The sequence below is a fragment of the Rissa tridactyla genome, chromosome 1, assembly GCF_028500815.1.
Source record: "Rissa tridactyla isolate bRisTri1 chromosome 1, bRisTri1.patW.cur.20221130, whole genome shotgun sequence".
NCBI lineage: Eukaryota > Metazoa > Chordata > Aves > Charadriiformes > Laridae > Rissa > Rissa tridactyla.
The window spans coordinates 155,790,651-155,807,170 of record NC_071466.1 but is presented as its reverse complement, the minus strand read 5'-3'; the positions used below and the strand labels follow the sequence as shown (position 1 = coordinate 155,807,170).

Below are 16,520 nucleotides of genomic sequence, written 5' to 3'. Positions count from 1 at the left end.
ACGCTTAGCTGTGCCAAAACTGGGGCTGGCCCAAGAGTATAACCTGTATTGTTACTGAGTTTTTTACTGCTGAGGTTATGTTTCCCTGTAATGTGCTTTTAAAACACAAATTTTCCTTTTAAGCTTCAACTCCATCTCCCTACATGGTTTGAAAAAGAAAAAAAAAAAACAAACAAGAAACCCAAAACAAACAAACAAAACTCTGAAAATCATTGTCTATGGCTCCCACTTCTCCAGGGCAAATAGCCCTTCAATGATAAATCAGCCCTCATCTCAAGCAGTGCTCTGTAGAGGAAGCATTTTCCTGTATGTGGAGTCCACGAGCAGTCATCAGTGTCATGTGCTGTCTCTTTGTGTAGAGACACCTGTGGGCTTGAGACTCAGAGTGGTCTTCATATATTTTATATATATACATATATATACACACACATAATATATATGTGTATACATGGTGTATATATTAGTCATATTTATTATGTATAGTAGGTTATATTATATACCCCAATTTTATATTGGCTTTATATATAGAGAGAGATGCATTGGCCTGCTTCTGCCTGTTTTTCTGCAAATACTGAGTCGTAGAATCATAGAATGGTTAGAGTTGGCAGGGACCTTAAAGATTATCTAGTTCCGACCCCCCCTGCCATGGCCATGGACAACTGCTGCTAGACCAGGTTGCTCAAAGCCCTATCCAACCTGGCTTTGAATAATTCCAGGAATGGGGCATCCACAACTTCTCTGAGCAGCCTGTTCCAGTGCCTCACTATCCTCAGACTAAAATTTTCTTCTTAATACCTAATCTAAATCTCCCCTCTTTCAGTTTAAAACCATTACCCCTCATCCTATCGCTACACTCCCTGATAAAGAGTCCCTCCCCATCTTTCCTGTGGCCCCCTTTAGGTACTGGAATGCCGCTGTAAGGTCTCCCTGGAGCCTTCTTTTTTCCAGGCTGAACAACCCCAAGTCTCTCAGCTTGTCTTCATAGGAGAGGTGGTGCAGCCTTCTGGTCATTTTTGTGGCCCTCTGGACTCACTCCAACAAGTCCATGTCCTTCTTGTGTTGAGGGCTTCCAGAGCCAGATGCAGTATTCTAGGTGGGGTCTCATGAGAGCAGAGTAGAGGGGCAAAGTCACCTCCCTTGACCTGCTAGCCGTGCTTCTTTTGATGCAGGCCAGGATGTGGTTGGCTTTGTGAACTGTGGGCGTACATTGCTGACTCGTGTTGAGCGTCTCATGAACCAACACCCCCAGGTCCTTCTCAGGGCTGCTCTCAATCCATTCTCTGCCCAGCCTGTGTTTGTGCATGGGAATGCCCTAACCTAAGTGTAGCACCTTGCACTTGGCCTCGTTGAACTTCATGAGGTTCACACAGGCCCATTTCTCAAGCCTGTCAAGGTCCCTCTGGGTGGCATCCCTTCCCTCCAGTGTGTTGACCGCTCCACACAGCTTGGTGTCCTCAGCAAACTTGTTGAGGGTGCACTGTCGCCAACAAAGTTGTTAAATAGTCAATGAAATGTGAACAATGACAGTGGAACCTCCTCTGCCCTGACTTTATAGAAAATGGAACTGGACAAAGAAATTCACTTGTGTTTTGAATAGATGCTGTCAAAGCCATACTGATAATTCTTGCGAGCACATTCCAATGCAAGTTTTTCCTGTGTGGGTTTTTTATTTTTTTGTGTTTATTTAGGAAATGGGGAGCAAGCCATTCGGTGGTGATAGCCTGTATTTGTGTGATTTTTATGTGAAAGGGTAGCAGTCAGTCCTTGTCAGCGCCTATGGTTTTAAAGAATGAGAAGACTTTTGAACTTCTATCCATCCAAGGTCAGAAATCTCAGTAGGTCACTCTGAATCAAGCCTGTAACTTCTACTTGGCAGCTGTCTGTCTGAAAAATGTCAGTTTTGTTGTAGAGGTGGGCATTTTGGTGCTTACTTATGCTTACTGTTAATAATTGACAACTTTATTTGCAGTCAGACCTCCTTTTGCTTCCAGTTCCACATACGAGATCTTATGGCCTTTTTTCCTGCTGGAGTAAACAACCGTCTGCTCTCAGAAACCTCTTTCCCCAGGTGTTCATAGGCTGTGATTGAGTTCCCTCTTGATTTCTGCTTGGATACAGTGTAAATGAACTGCACTTCTTGGTGTTTCCCTATAGGGTTATCTTCTGGACATAGAGCTATTGCAGTTCCTTTCTAAACAAAGGGACATTTGCAGTTCCTTTTCAAAACTCTGTGTCAAGTGATCACAGGAGCTGATTTCCCAGGAATAGTTTCCCTAATGATGCATGTTAGGGGAACACTCCTCCCACTTCCAGTCCTGTTTTTTCTGAAACCAGTGATCTCATTCTCTCTGTAGTGTTGCACTGGGAGTTCATGCTCACTTCGTTATGTGCTGTGAGCATCGAGCCCTTTTAATGTGTGTCGAAGCCTGATTGCTGCCATAATACAGATATGCTGTCGTAACATCTGTGTGGGGAGAAAAATTCAGATGGGTAAGAGAGAACTGTTTCATTTGAACACACTGCTTCTGTGGATAATTTTCACATATCTTAAAAAAATATAATCACGGTATTTTATAGGTTATTTAATAATATCAAGCTTTAAGGCTATAAATCCAAGCTACTATCTTCCTCTGCGCCTCACTCCCACGTATGTAAAGGGCAATGCTATAAAAATAATATTTTTCTACCCCTAAGCAAAATAATTAAAAACATCAGGGACTATCCCAGCTGACAGCTATGCTTGTGTAAAGTCGTAGTCCGAAGGGAGGTTAAGGCAGAACCCATAACCCCAAAACATCTCCTGGCTGGTTTTACGTGACAAAATGATGCTGATTGAAAAACATCAAATTCTCTGCAGGAAAGAGGGCACTGACCCCTGTTTTTTAGGTATGGGAAGAACAATGTGTCCTTGGTTCTATCTTAATAATTTTGATAGTGATCCAAATCTCTGGGTTTTAGATGGACTCTGTGCTGCTCAAAGTGGGGGATGCCCACTTGACTGGTGATCCTTTGCTAGGAGAAAGGCTGTGCGTTGTGATTACTATGTATCGCTGCCACTCATCTTTGCCCATTTATTTATTTGCCCTTCCTGGCACTTTAAAAAGGACCCCAATGTTTGGTAGTCAAACAGTATCTCCTTTGTCGAGGCTGTTCCAAGGGCTTTGGTTTCATTATTTGCGGTGGGAGTGTGTGTGCATGCTGGGAGGGGGAAATGCCATCTGGAAAATCTGTAAGAGAAACTGTTTGTCGATGAATGGGGGCTCTCACCTCATGGAGAGGGGGAGGGGAGGCAGCGGCAGTGGCGTTGGAGTTCAGCATTTCAGGCATGATAAACGGGGCTTGTATCTGCCAGGGGGTGTTACGTGATCCTAGAGCTGGGCACCGGGGACGGTGTGAGCCCAGGGGGAAGACAAGGACACAGTTATTCCTCCAGAAAGGTTCAGCTTGCCTTTGGGAGGCTGGAAAGGCTCAGACTGCAGAGCTGGGGATGCTGAACTTCCCTGCGAATGGCATGTCCAGCAGCACGCCCAGAATCCGTGCATCAGCAAGAGGCCCTTTCGGTTTCACAGAATCACAGAATGGTAGGGGTTGGAAGAGACCTTCAGAGATCATCTCGTCCAACCCCCCTGCCAAAGCAGGTTCACCTAAAGCAGGCTAGACAGGAACACATCCAGGTAGGTTTTGAATATCTCCAGAGGAGACTCCACAACCTGTCTGGGCAGCCTGTTCCAGTGCTCTGTCACACTCAAAGAAGTTTTTCCTCATGTTGAGACAGAATTTCCGGTGTCCCAGCTTGTGACTGTTGCGTCTTGTCCTGTCGCTGGGCACCCCTGAAAAGGTGGGTTCAGGTTGGGGTGTTTCTGCCAACAGAGAGCAAGTGGCCATTTCCCCCACAAACAAGTTGTAAGCCTCCCCCAGGAAGCATTTTCCCCTTGCAGTCAGCCAGCTGCTGGTTTGCAGCTGTATTTTTGTGGTGTAGAGCTAGTGAGCACCCTGGGTCCTGCTGTATAGGGGTGGCAACCCAGAGTTAGGATCCAGGCAAGGACTGAATGCTTACCCAAAGTACAGGTTTGCAAACGTGGACCCTTGGTGCAAGTTTAAGCACCATCTGAGTCAAAGTGTCTTATTAATGTGTGATGAGCCGAGTCTGAGGCTGCCTACTGTTGTACATGGCACGGCTGTGCAGAAGGCATGTGGGCTGTGCATCCAAGCCCTGTAGTTCGTGATAGCTGTGCAAGGTCTGTCATGGACCAAAAGGAATTAGTTGAAGCCCTTTTGCTCAAATCCGTGACACAGCTGAAGAGGAGGATTATTTACATACGCTTGGCTGGAGAACAGTTTGATTCATTTTAGGCATCTTCTTGCATTACCCTGTCCAGAGATGTCTCTTCCGATACCTGTGCGAAGCACTTTGACCAGTAGTCTGTTGTGATCTCCTTAAGTTTCTGGTTATGTCTTTCTCTAGCTGTTTAATCTGTTGCTTGGACAGTGAACTTCGAGGAGATGAGAGCTGCCTCTTCATTCTGCTTATGCATATAAGGATGTGCCTTGATGCTTCTACAGGTGTTATTTGCAAGCTTGTTTCAAATGACATGCAGTGCATGCATCTGTTTTCTGTGTGATTCCGATCTGTCGTGGCGGTAATGGTGGTGTGGGGTGGGTTTTTTCCCTTCAAGATTAGGTTCAGTGGTACATCCCTTGTGTGGGTTTGTTTACCTACTGGTGCTTGTCTTCCTTTTTATTGCAGGGGAAAAGAAGGTGAAAAACATGTTGTTTCTCTGAATGCTTGCATTCTCTCTGCTTGGGAGGGGTGAGGAAGAGATAGAGAGTGCATCTTTTAATTTCATTTATTTAAAAATAAACCGCAACTCACTGATGCAACTTGGTTACCCATGCAAAAAGTGTCTCTGTTAAACTCTTTAATGAATAGCACTGAAAGGAATGTGAGGAGCAAGGGAGATCTTTTTAGTTACTTTGTAAGTTCTGTTTCTCTGTACATCTATCACAGAGGGTGAAATTTAGTCAATATTGGGGAAGATTTACTTTTTCTCAGGAAAGGAGGTGGTACGTTGGACAAGATTGAAGAGTTAGTTGGATAGAATAATGATGGATAGAAATAATTTTAAAAAGGAAAGCGAAACTTGGTGAGAACTCTGATGTTAAAAAAACTGGACAGTTGATGTGAGCTTTTTTTGACTTTATTTTTCCACTTTTCCTACCCTGTCTTCCCATGATATTATATGGAACAAGGAAAGACGCAAAATGTTGCAGTTCTTCAGGGAAGTATGAGTATCCTAGAAAGCTGCACACGGTGTTGTTAAGAGACTATTTGATTTATTTTTTTATCTGTATGTAAATACAGATATATTAAAAAATGTTTTTTAACAAACACAGAAGTAGCACATATTAATTCTGCCGTGTACAAACACAGCCCTTCTTCGATATGTGTTTTTCATGTGTGCCTAAATCACACATACTGATTGTTGCTAAGCTGTGAGGCTTAGAGGAGCGCTGAAATCCATTTCTGTTGAAAACTATCACCATAATGTATGTGGTGTGCAGCAGAGAGAGAAGTTGACTTGGGTGTGTTGTGCACCCAAAGGCAAGTGCTTGTGCATAACTCAGTCTTCAGAATGGACTTGAAAGATTTTGAGCTTTCATTGTGCAAAATGTTGCATAGCCTTTTCCCTTTTGGATGTAGTGATCTGGAGAAAGGAAAGTGAAAAGGGAAAGCCCGCTTGTGGTATGTTGGGCAGATCCTACTAGCGTCGTCCCTCTTAACTGCAGATGATGGAACCTGGAGCAGGATTAGGACCTCTGAAATAAAGACAGAGGACATAAAGAGTTTGCTACTTGGACACCTTGCTGTAGATATGCACAACATGCAATGCTTGCACTTACAGTACTGAGGGAATTACATCCCATTTTGGGCTTCCTCTCCTGCATTGTTGAGTACACAGCATCTTAAAACACGTTGCATGTTGTATTTGGGACCAAGCTGGACTTGCCATGAATGCAGCTGGAAAAGAAGAGGACATGTTTAGAGTTTTTCCTATCAGTGAGAACTTTGCTCAGTGCACTGATTGAACTTACTTTTGTGCTTTGTAAGGCTCCTGCCTTTTTTTTTTTTTTTAAAAAAAAAAAAAAAAGGAAGGTGGAAGGTGCATGCTTAACAGGAGTCTGCAGGAAAAGTAGGACAAGCTTGATGACAAAAGCAGCACACAAAAGCTTTCTGAAGAAATGTAATTTTAGTCTTTGACACAGAAGATAAGATCTTAGATGCATGTGTCACAAACCCTGCGTGGCTGTGATTAGTGGTTTTTTTAGGATGCTGGATTTGAAACTCTACATTTAACTTGCAGAAGTGGATGCACCTGAAAACTCAATGCATACTGTGTTTTGATAAAGTATAACAACAGTGCTAAATCATCTGAAAAATCCAATTCCAGTTGGCCATTTTAAATTACTAGATACTTTTTGGCCTTAATCTCTCCATGGCTCACTTGAATTTTCAGTACCACTGTGGAAATTAATTCAGGTTGGTGAAGCATTTTGATTGTGCCCTAGGAGGGAATTAAACAGCTCTGTGGAAACAGAATTCGAATTGTATTTGGTAAAGGAGAGATGAGGCTGTGCATGAAACAATGAGACTAACAAAACATGGTACAGCCTCTCAGTTAAAGGAGCGCCATGCATTCTGCATGTTGGATAAGGCACAGGTTTTTCAGAGAAATTGTTTAATCACATTATTAAAACATTCCTATTTTTAGGTGTATATGATGTGCAAAAGTACACTGAATTAAACCTTCATAGGTATTGCTTAATACCTGGGTACTTTGCAACGTTAATGTTCAGTTAACATAGTCCGTATGTGAACTTCAGTAGTGCCAGTGCATTGCACATAGAAGCGTTAGCTGGCATTTTGCTAAGTACCATGTAGACTCCTTAAATGACATATTTCATGTGTCAAAATGCCTAGCATTAATGGATTTATGAAAGGGTAGGTGGAGGGGAGTGATTCTCATCTGAAGAACTATTGCACGATAGAGCTCTGAAGTTCATAGGAAGTTTCAGCAGGGGTAAAGCAGCTGGTATCATTTGTTCAACAGTGAACTTTGGAGTTGGGATTTTGAACCTTGAGAAGAGATTTCTAAAAGGCAAAGCGACCATCTACAGGATATGGATTTTTCTAGCCATTTGAATAGCTAAATCTCTTCAGGCTTTCTTCTCTTTATATCTGAATGGTTTGCAGTGTATTTTTGTCTGACCTTAGCAATGCAGTATTGCCCTATTCATATCCATCTGGAACACTGTCACCAACATCATTTTCTCAGCCTTTCATTTTGGAGTTTCTTTCAATAGTTCATGTGTACCTCCTGGATCATATCAAATATGAACACTCACCTTTAATTTCTTGACACCAGTCATCTACTCTTTTTCCATAGCATGTCTTGCTTGGTTTGGAGAAGACACCTCCCTTCAGTGGGTCCCTTGAGCCAGCCTCCATTGCTCTTTCATTTCAGTATTTCATTTGCACCTTCTTACTTGTTCTTATTATTCCATAAGACCTCTCATGGTTCTTTGTACCCCTCCATAAGAAATACCCGTGTCTTGGAGGGTGGGCCATGCCTCTCAGTATGACCAGTATTCTGTAGCCTGCTCAATTTTCCCCTTATTTGACTAAATTTGTCTGGTTTTGTGCAGCATTCTCACTTTGTTTGGCTAGTACAGTGCTTGGCTGAGTAGACTGAGGTGCTTAGGGGCTGTTACAAGAATAAACTAAGAACGATTTTCAGATAACATCAACCCGCTGTGCTCAGGAATAAGAGAAAGGAGAATGGGAAAATGTCCTTCCAGCTCTCTGGGATCACAGGAGAGATCGTTGATGACTTCAGAAGCTGGAATGTGTCAAAACAACACTGACCATGATAGTGAATACGTAACAGGGGCTTGGCAAAAGCAAGGAGAGGGGAGTATCAAGGTGGGATTTGACCAGTGTCTTGCTCCGTCCCTTCCTTTCACAGGGTTGTTCATCTGGAATGACAGCTGTCACCATGCATCATAAGAGGCAGTGTCAAAAAAGTGTTAGATGCAGTTCTTCAAAGTTATCTCAGTGTTAAATGCAGCGTGTTACTGTCTCTGAAGATCATCCATAACCCTACAAACTGGTTTGGCTGGCTTTAAAGCCTAGAATAACTCCAAGCAGTTTGTGCGGATCTAAGTGGTGATGGCAGGGATGGCAGGTTAATCAGCAAAGTCAGGTTCCAGGGGAGAAAAATGACTGGCTGAAGGCCAGCGTATCTTGCTGTCTTACAGCAGCTGAATCCCCGTGATGAGTCTGGGGATTAGAGGTGATAAACATCACCAAGTGCAGCCTTAGAGGACATGCCCTGTTTCGCTGGGCACCCAGGGCTAGATTTCTCTTCTACTTGCACGATGATACAAATCTCAGCAACTTCAGGGCTAATTACTTGGTTCACTGATAGATCTCATTTCTATGTAGCCTTCCCTCCCAAAGGGAATCTAAAGTAGATTACAGACGATAGCACTGCCACCGCGTAGCTCGACCCAGAGGTACGAGAGGCAGCAAGCAGAGGCTCTGCACAGCACGATGTGGGGGAGGTTTTGGCAGAAGCTATCCAAACAAGCGTTTGAAAGTTGTATTTGCCAAGGGATTCTGGATTTCCAGGCAAAGATACCGCTTTAAAGCTCTTATCTGAGCGATCCACACAAAGCAAGCTAGAGGGAGGCCATGGATCCAGTGCATATTTCATTGCAGTCAGCAGGGACAGGAGCTGCGCTCTCCTATTTGTGAGTAGAGAGGCTCAGGGAGGGTTGAAAGAGAGCAATGTTGTCTCTCCTGAGGTAATATTTAGACAATGGTACCTCTTTTTTTTTTTTTTTATAAATACTTCTATTTTTATATTTCTGCATTTCCCAGAAAGCTTTGGGAGTAAGCCCTCCAGAAACTTAAATATGGTGTTTAGCCCTTGCTGTACAGTTACTTCTCTTGGCAGAGCTGGGCTCACTGTCCTTGAGCTTCTGATTACAGGATACGTATTTTTCATTTTGAATTCCTTGGCGTGCCTTTACTCAAATTACCTCCTTCCTTGCCAGCGGTGGAGGTTAGGTCCCACCACAAAGTAATAACTAGCACTGGAGATTTACATACTTCTCCCTTTTTCCAGTCACCCGGCTTATGCCCAGTGCCTGTGTGCCGTATGCGTGTGTGGTCTTAATAGCAAGGACATACAGCAGCACAGGGGCCGTAAGCCCACTCTTATTTTTGTTACTTGTTTGCAGCCGAACTCTGTTGACGTCTCACCAGCTTGATGCCTTCAGATGTGTAAGGGTCTTGTGCCAGCCTTGCAGACTGCTGGTGGCACAGCCCCAGCACCCGGGCTGCCTCCCACGGTGCTGCTGCAGCGTGCAGTTAATTCGAAGCTCTGCTGCTATTTACTAGCCATACTGCGTACGTGCTTGCTTTCTGCTTTAATTCCTTGTATGCAGTAAATAGTCTGTATGAAGGCAGGAGAAAGCTTTGAAAGAAAGATCAACACTCTTTTTCTCTTATGTATATTTGGCCTCAGATTCCAGCTGCTCAATTTATGGACGTACTTCTTGCAACTACTGCCAAGTTGTGGCAGAGGACCCCACTGTACGCTGTTGGGGTGCAGTACAGCTGGTAGAGGGTACTCCCCTGCAAGAGAAAAGAACTTACATGACAGAACTCTAACAATAGGGATGGGAATTTTTTTAAGGCAGAATTGCAACTGCCAAAAATGCATTTGTTTTTTTTTTTTTTTTTTTCAAGTAGGGTTGTTAATAGCCTTGTGGAATTGGCCAGACTAAAAGAATGATGTCTGTGTATTATATCAAAGGATGGGAAGGCGGGGTGATTAATGAGGATGTATTGGATAGTGTGGGACCGGACCGTGACGTAAATGGTGTGGAATAAAGGACGGAGAATGTAATGGTTTTGGCTGGCGTGGAGTTGACCTTCTTACTAGCAGCTGGTGTAGTGCTGTGTTTTGGATTTGGGATGAGAATGATGGTGATAACGCACTGGTGTTTTTAGTTGTTGCTAAACAGTCAAGGCCTTTTCTGCTCCTCACACTGTCCCACCAGCAAGTAGGCTGGGGGTGCACAAAAAGTTGGGAGGGGACACAGCTGGGACAGCTAACCCCAACTGACCAAAGGGATATTCCATACAATGTGATGTCACGCTCAGTATATAAAGGTGGGGGAAGAAGAAGAAAGGAGAGGACGTTCAGAGTGATGGCGTTTGTCTTACCAAGTAGCCATTATGCATGATGGAGCCCGGCTTTCCTGGAGGTGGCCGAACACCTGCCTGTTGATAGGAAGCAGTGAATAAATTCCTTGTTTTTCTTTGCTTGCATGCATAGCTTTTCCTTTACTTGTTAAACTGTCTTTATCTCAACCCATGAGTTTTCCTTATTTTTCCGATACTTCTCCCCATCCCACTGTTGGGGAGAGAAGTGAGCAAGCGGCTGTGTGGTCCTAGTTGCCAGCCGGGGTTAAGCCACAACACCAGTCAAAATGTGCATCCTGTGCTGTGACTTCCAGAAGCTCTGGGGAGGAAATTAGAATGATCACCACGGCAATGGTCCTCCTGTGAAATCATCAAAGCCTTTATCCTCTTTTATACTTACTAAATGAATCCTTGGGGGGAAAATTTTGAGGTTGAGAGTGTGAAAAATCCTTTGTTCTTAAAAGTATAATATCACTGCTGCAGCTATTTGATGATTGCAAGCAGTAGAAGGAGCAGAAGTCTCGCTAAATGCTGTCTCTAGAAGGAGGAATAAAACTGAGTCAGCAGACATTAGCCTGTGTAGGACATGGCTCCCTGGCTGCTTTGCTCAATGGCTTGTTTAGTCTTGTTCTGCTGTGTGTTAGCAGCTTTTGGCAATGTACAGTGATTAGCGCTCTGTGTCTTTCCTCGCTGGTCCTCTCTGTATCCTGGGGCTAGGATTAGGTTACAGCCCTGGAATGGCATGGTTGTCTGCATTGACGGAGAGCTGAATAGTAAGGGCAGAGTTTTATTGATAGACTGAAATGCCTTCTGTGTTTGTTTCCCTTCTCTGGAGGAGGGGTGACATTATTTTCATTTGTAGTCTTTCTGTCTCTGACCTAAACACGTGGTGTCCAATTTCCTTCCCTGGCAGGTGACCTGGAAAATGAGGAATGGTGTCTGGGTACGGAGCTGACTCCAGCAGCAATAAAGACTGAGCCAGCGTTGTGCGAGACGTCAGGCCTTGCTCCCTCAGTCAGTCTCACTGTCACGGCCACGTCGATGGAGGGGGAACAACCTGAGCTACAGACAGATGCCCTGGTACATGCAGTTTCTGTTCTCCTTCCTGCACAATTAGCTACAGATTCTCCTAGGACTGCGTACCAGTGTAGCCTCCTTGGTGCCAAAGGCTGTCAGTTCAGGGTGCACAGTGCAGTCTGCTTTAATGTTTTTTGAATGTTTGCTGGTGTCCCACTACTGCTGTAAGAGGAGTTTGTGTTTGAAAACAGTTATCTGCGTCTTCAGGTCTTAACTTTCTCTTCTATGCTAGCCCCAAAGCCTAGGGCTCATGCATTTTTTAAAAGTATTTAGTTTCTAATGAACCAGTTCCACCTGAACTGACTAACCGATTTGCCCTACTGAGCCTGTGACAAGGGCATAATAACTTGCTTTAGTGCTGCTGTGCCTTCCCCTTATCAGAACAAGACTCCTTGTTTGAAACAACTGGAGAGTTTCCCTGTTCGCCTGCTAAGTCACTTTTGCCAGATCTATGAGGCTTTGACGTTTTGAGCTACTGCTGCTTCCACACCAACCTCCCTTGTAAGGAGCATTTGTGATGCCTTTCTGACCACAGCTGGAGCAAGCAGTGGGCATTCACAAGGACTTAGTTTGGCTGTGGTTGAACTGCAGCAGCTGATGGCTCACCAGAGTCCCCGTCAGTGGAGGAAGAAGCATGACTGTTCTCAGTCCCCAGGGTGCAATGTCAGTCCAGGCCGGGTGGAGTTAGTATGTGCTGAAAATAAATGTTTCCACTTGGACGTGGATCAGAAATACGTGCAACAGAAATTATTTTATGAGAAACTGAAAAAATTAAACCCAAGTTTCCCATAATCCTCCCCATAATTCCCAAGCCTCCCATAATCCTGCATGTGCTGTCCCCAGTACGCAGTCCTGCCGTAGCTTGGGATGCTGTGGTTTACAAAGAGTATATTGGGACTAGCTGCTGGCTCAATACCATTGCATGGATTAGTTACACCGGTTATTGAGAGAGATTTTGGCTGCAACGAGCATGCTGATGTGCCAGACTGACTTCCTCAAGCCTGGGACTGTAGCATTCAGGCAGACTCTGGGCAACAGCTTGGCAGCCTGGTGCCCCAACCCTGTCAACAGGGCAAGCCAGATGTCTTCCAAACTTTGGTCAGCTGTGACTGTCTCTTTTCCTGCTCCTCCACACCATGAAATGAACTTGGGTCTGATAATCTGGTGCTTCAGTGACCGGCACTTTGCTCTTGCTCCCAGATGACAAGGGTCTTTGAACAGGCTCTTCCCCACTGCCAGGAGTGTTCCTGTCTCTGCTCGAACAGACTGTGCAGTCCGGCAAATCCTAGCAGCAGCTCTGTTGCTAAGAGAAGTAATTTGAGTGGGTTGTATGCTAGCTTTCAGTCTGAAATGTCATCTCTGAGGCGTAATCTTTTATTTAGCTAAATATAGTAGTAAGAAAAGTCACAGTGGGAGTAGTCAGGGCAGTATTCTCTGTAGCCTGGTTTAACTGCTTAGAAGCAGTTAAAGCTTTGCCTGTAGCAGAGCAGGAGGGAGGGAAACCTCTCCATTTATGGAGAAGTCATCCTTGTGGCCTTCTATTAAGATTTTTAAGATGTGTGCTTGGGTTTTCATGCTGTTAATTTCTCTTTTCTAGATGAAACCACTGAGCCAGAAAGTTCTTCCAGAGATTAAATTGGAGCCCCATGAAGTGGATCAGTTCCTGAACCTGTCTTCTAAGGAAGGTCTGTTAATTACCAACCCAAAATGCAGGGGGAGATGACCAGAATGCACAATGAATGTACTTTACCCTGATTAAATATTTGGCCTCCTCATTCGCCATGTTAATCTTTAGGCTGAAGCTGTTGCCTTCTAGGGATTCAACTCAGGCTGCTAAAGAGCCAGCCTCTCTCTGATCCATTTATGTGTTTTTTCTTTTTTTCCTCCCCTTGCTCATCACAAAGAAAACGATCCCTTTTTTGTCTGTAGCGTATTAAGAATTGTACAGTTGCTAGAGGGAACTTGAATCCTTAAAGTACAGGATTATTTAGGGTAGAAGAGAAATCAATTTGAGGGGACTTAACTAAGGCATAGAAGGCATGACGAGCATAAGTGGAAACTTTACCGTTTTAACCTCTGATACAATAGCAAGGTTGTGAGTTTATGAAACTAAAAGTTTGGTGCTTCTGTTTGTAGCATATTAGTTTTAGTAGAGTTTTTAAGAGACACCAGGATCCCTTTGCACTAATCTGTAAATGAGGACGGAGGAGCAATGATCCCTACCCTGAAAGTTAAACATGGTTTTGTCATACATAATATGTTAACCCAAGAAAAGTTTGCACGAGCCAAATATTTGGGCTGAAATTTGAGCAGATAACTGTGTCTCAGTTATCTGATACTTGGTATTCTGTTAGTGAATTCATTTGTGTAGGTAATTAGAACTGCTCTAGGGAGAGAAGCAAGTGATGTGGCAGGTGGAAAAAGGGAGGCTATATCTCAACCCAGGGCGTAGATTTGATTGCTCAGTTTGTGGGATTAAGGGCCTTGCTGTTTTTCAAGCATATGTCTTCTTCTGGCAACTGCTAGAGTTAAGATGCTAGACAGAAAGTGATTGTGTATAATAGCTTTTTTTTGTTACTATTTTTCTTCCTTCCTCCCCCACCACCCATTTGATCTTTTCAACTCAAATTTCCAAAGTATAACAGAAGTGGAAGGTGGCAAATTCAGCCCTGTATCTTCTTACTGCTAGTTTTCATTGCTGTGAATTTATCTCAGAGAAATAATGACTTTGTTATGGCTGTTTTGGGCATCTGCTAAATTGTCCATGTAATATGAGTAGGTGAGACGTTGCCTTGTTTCTCTTGGTTCAGACCCATTTGGTCTTAAGTGGCACTTCGCTTGCCAGTTCCAGCACAGGTTCTTTTGGCTGCAAGCACAGTAGAAGTTAGCTTATGGCCCTGGATAGCACAGAGTGACAGCGGTTCCTGTCGTAGTTGCCTAAGCTGCTCCAGCTCCATCAGTACATTAAAGCCTTCACTGTAACTAGGTTGTTACTTCCTCCCAGTTGTGCCAAACCACGTCCTTAGGAGTCAGATTGTTTCCCTCCTCTCTGTTCATGTAACACCTTGGACGTGATCCCTTCTCTTGAAAAATACTGGCAATTTGTTTAATCCACAGCAAAGTTAGGAAAGACTATTGTTTTTGCAAAGACAGCACACTGGCTCAAATCCTCTCTGTTAATGTGGTTTCCCAGGGCCAGGGGACATGTACTGGAGGGTTATACTTAAACCTCAAAGCATTTGGAGAAGCTGAAGTGTAGGTAGAAATGAGTGGAGCATATGCGCAGAGCGCTGTTTTGTCTGTTGAGCCTAAAGATAGCTGCTGCATTTCATTCCTCCTTTGGAGACCTGCATGCTCTGAAAATCTTCCAAGTTGCCATTTTTCCCTGATCCATTTTTTAGCAGACAGTCCTAGTCTTGGAAATTGGGTGGTGGTCATGGCTCTAGTGGAAATTTAAATTAGCACCTCAAAACCTTGTGTTATGTATCTCTCTTGCCATTTAGCAGTGGATCCCTTGCATTTGCCTCCAACCCCTCCCAGCAGCCATGGCAGTGACTCTGAAGGAGGGCAGAGCCCAGCGAGATCGCTCCCTCCCTCAAGCCCAATCCAGCTACAAGCCACAGCTAAAGTGACATCGCGCGCAGCTTCAGCGCTCTCCAATTCCCCTCTCCTGACTGCACCACATGTAAGTTGGGCTGGCTTTTTCCTTCATCTATCTGTCTGTCTCTCTTTTTTTCCTTTTTTTTTTTTTCCTTTTTCTTTAATTGCTGTTTTTGCCATGGATTTGACCATCTCTGGTTAAAACTGCCAATCCAGTAATTCTTGCACACTGGTCTGTTCTGTTCCCACAAAGAACAGCATGTGCCTCTCCTCAAAGTTAAGACAGGGTTCAACAGTGTTATTAAGTTTCTCCCACCATGGATTGTGTTTTGCATTAGGGCCCAGCCCTGCTGGGTTAACCTGTCCCTGGTAGACCTGCATCTGTCCTCTTGTCATGTCGAAAGTAAGTGGTGATCTTTAGGGAGGGATTTTCAGCAGTGCTTTTCATGTTTCTCTTTCCCTGTTTGAGCCAAGGAAGGTTTTACTGTTGGCCACAGTGTATGTAGAGCTGGGCCGAGAACAACCATTTTCAGGGAATCCTGCCCCAAAGGTTCAGTCTCTGAATGGAAGCTATCTAAAAGGTCTTCCCCTTCCACTCATTCCCAATTGAAAGAGACTGCTGTGTTAGTAGACAGACTCCTCTCTGAAGTGGGAGAGCTCCTACCTCTCTTCCCTAACACCCTTTTCTTTAGGGCTGTATCCGCTTACTGTTGTATTATTTCATGACACTTGCAGAAATTACAGGGGACCGGCCCACTCATCCTGACAGAGGAGGAGAAGAGAACACTGATAGCAGAAGGGTACCCAATCCCTACCAAACTGCCCCTGACAAAAGCAGAGGAGAAAGTGCTGAAGAAAATCCGCAGGAAAATAAAAAACAAGGTAAATGTTAGTTAGTCCTATTCATCATTCATTTTAAAAAATGCTGCAACAATTCTGCAGTAATGGTCTGTGGTACAGTTGAATCCCGTAAGATGTCTTTTAATAAAGTGTTTTTCTTTGTTCCTAAAAACATCCATCAAATTGCCTGTCACTGTGACAGCGTGTCTCTGTCTAGGTATTTACCTGAACACATGAACAATAGAGTATTTAGTAAGCAGGGTATCAAGTTGCTGTTGTTTGGCTCCATTTTAAAAACAGTACAATCCTACCCTTATGGTAGGCAAAGACCTCTGTATTCTTTCCACGGTGATGAAGGTGTTCTTTTCCACTGTTTCATGTTTTAAAACCTGACTGTGTATTTCAGTGCTTGAGTCTTTTCTTTCTTCCAACATGGGGAAGAGCCTAGAGATAGGAAAGAAAGCAGGGTTTTTTTTCAGACCTGGCCAGCTCACTTCTTCTAGAAGATATTAGTACATCTTTGAAGGTTAATGCATTCTGTTATTGGTTTTGCAGATAGAGGTGTAAATTTGCCCACAGTGAATTGGAATTTTCTATTGTAATATATATTTTTCAAAATTTTTGGAAGTGACCTTGTGCAATTTATATACCTCTTTCATATAATCGGTCGTTTATGTTGGAGGGGATCTCTGGCGGTCCTTTGGTCCACATCCTTGCTTTGAAAGCTGGG

The 16,520-nt window shown here is 43.9% G+C and overlaps 1 protein-coding gene across 2 annotated transcripts in view; it reads left to right on the top strand.

The window, feature by feature from the left end:
* CREB3L2 (cAMP responsive element binding protein 3 like 2) overlaps window positions 1-16,520 on the top strand; it is an 88,680-nt gene that overhangs the window by 52,191 nt on the left and 19,969 nt on the right. Inside the window, exons 3-6 of one of the 2 annotated variants that reach the window (XM_054202273.1) lie at window positions 11,187-11,353; window positions 12,948-13,035; window positions 14,857-15,035; window positions 15,686-15,832. In XM_054202273.1, coding sequence (XP_054058248.1) covers window positions 11,187-11,353; window positions 12,948-13,035; window positions 14,857-15,035; window positions 15,686-15,832 — 581 coding nt within the window. Of the gene's footprint in view, window positions 1-11,186; window positions 11,354-12,947; window positions 13,036-14,853; window positions 15,036-15,685; window positions 15,833-16,520 lie in introns of both variants that reach the window. The other variant, XM_054202263.1, reaches the window with a different exon arrangement.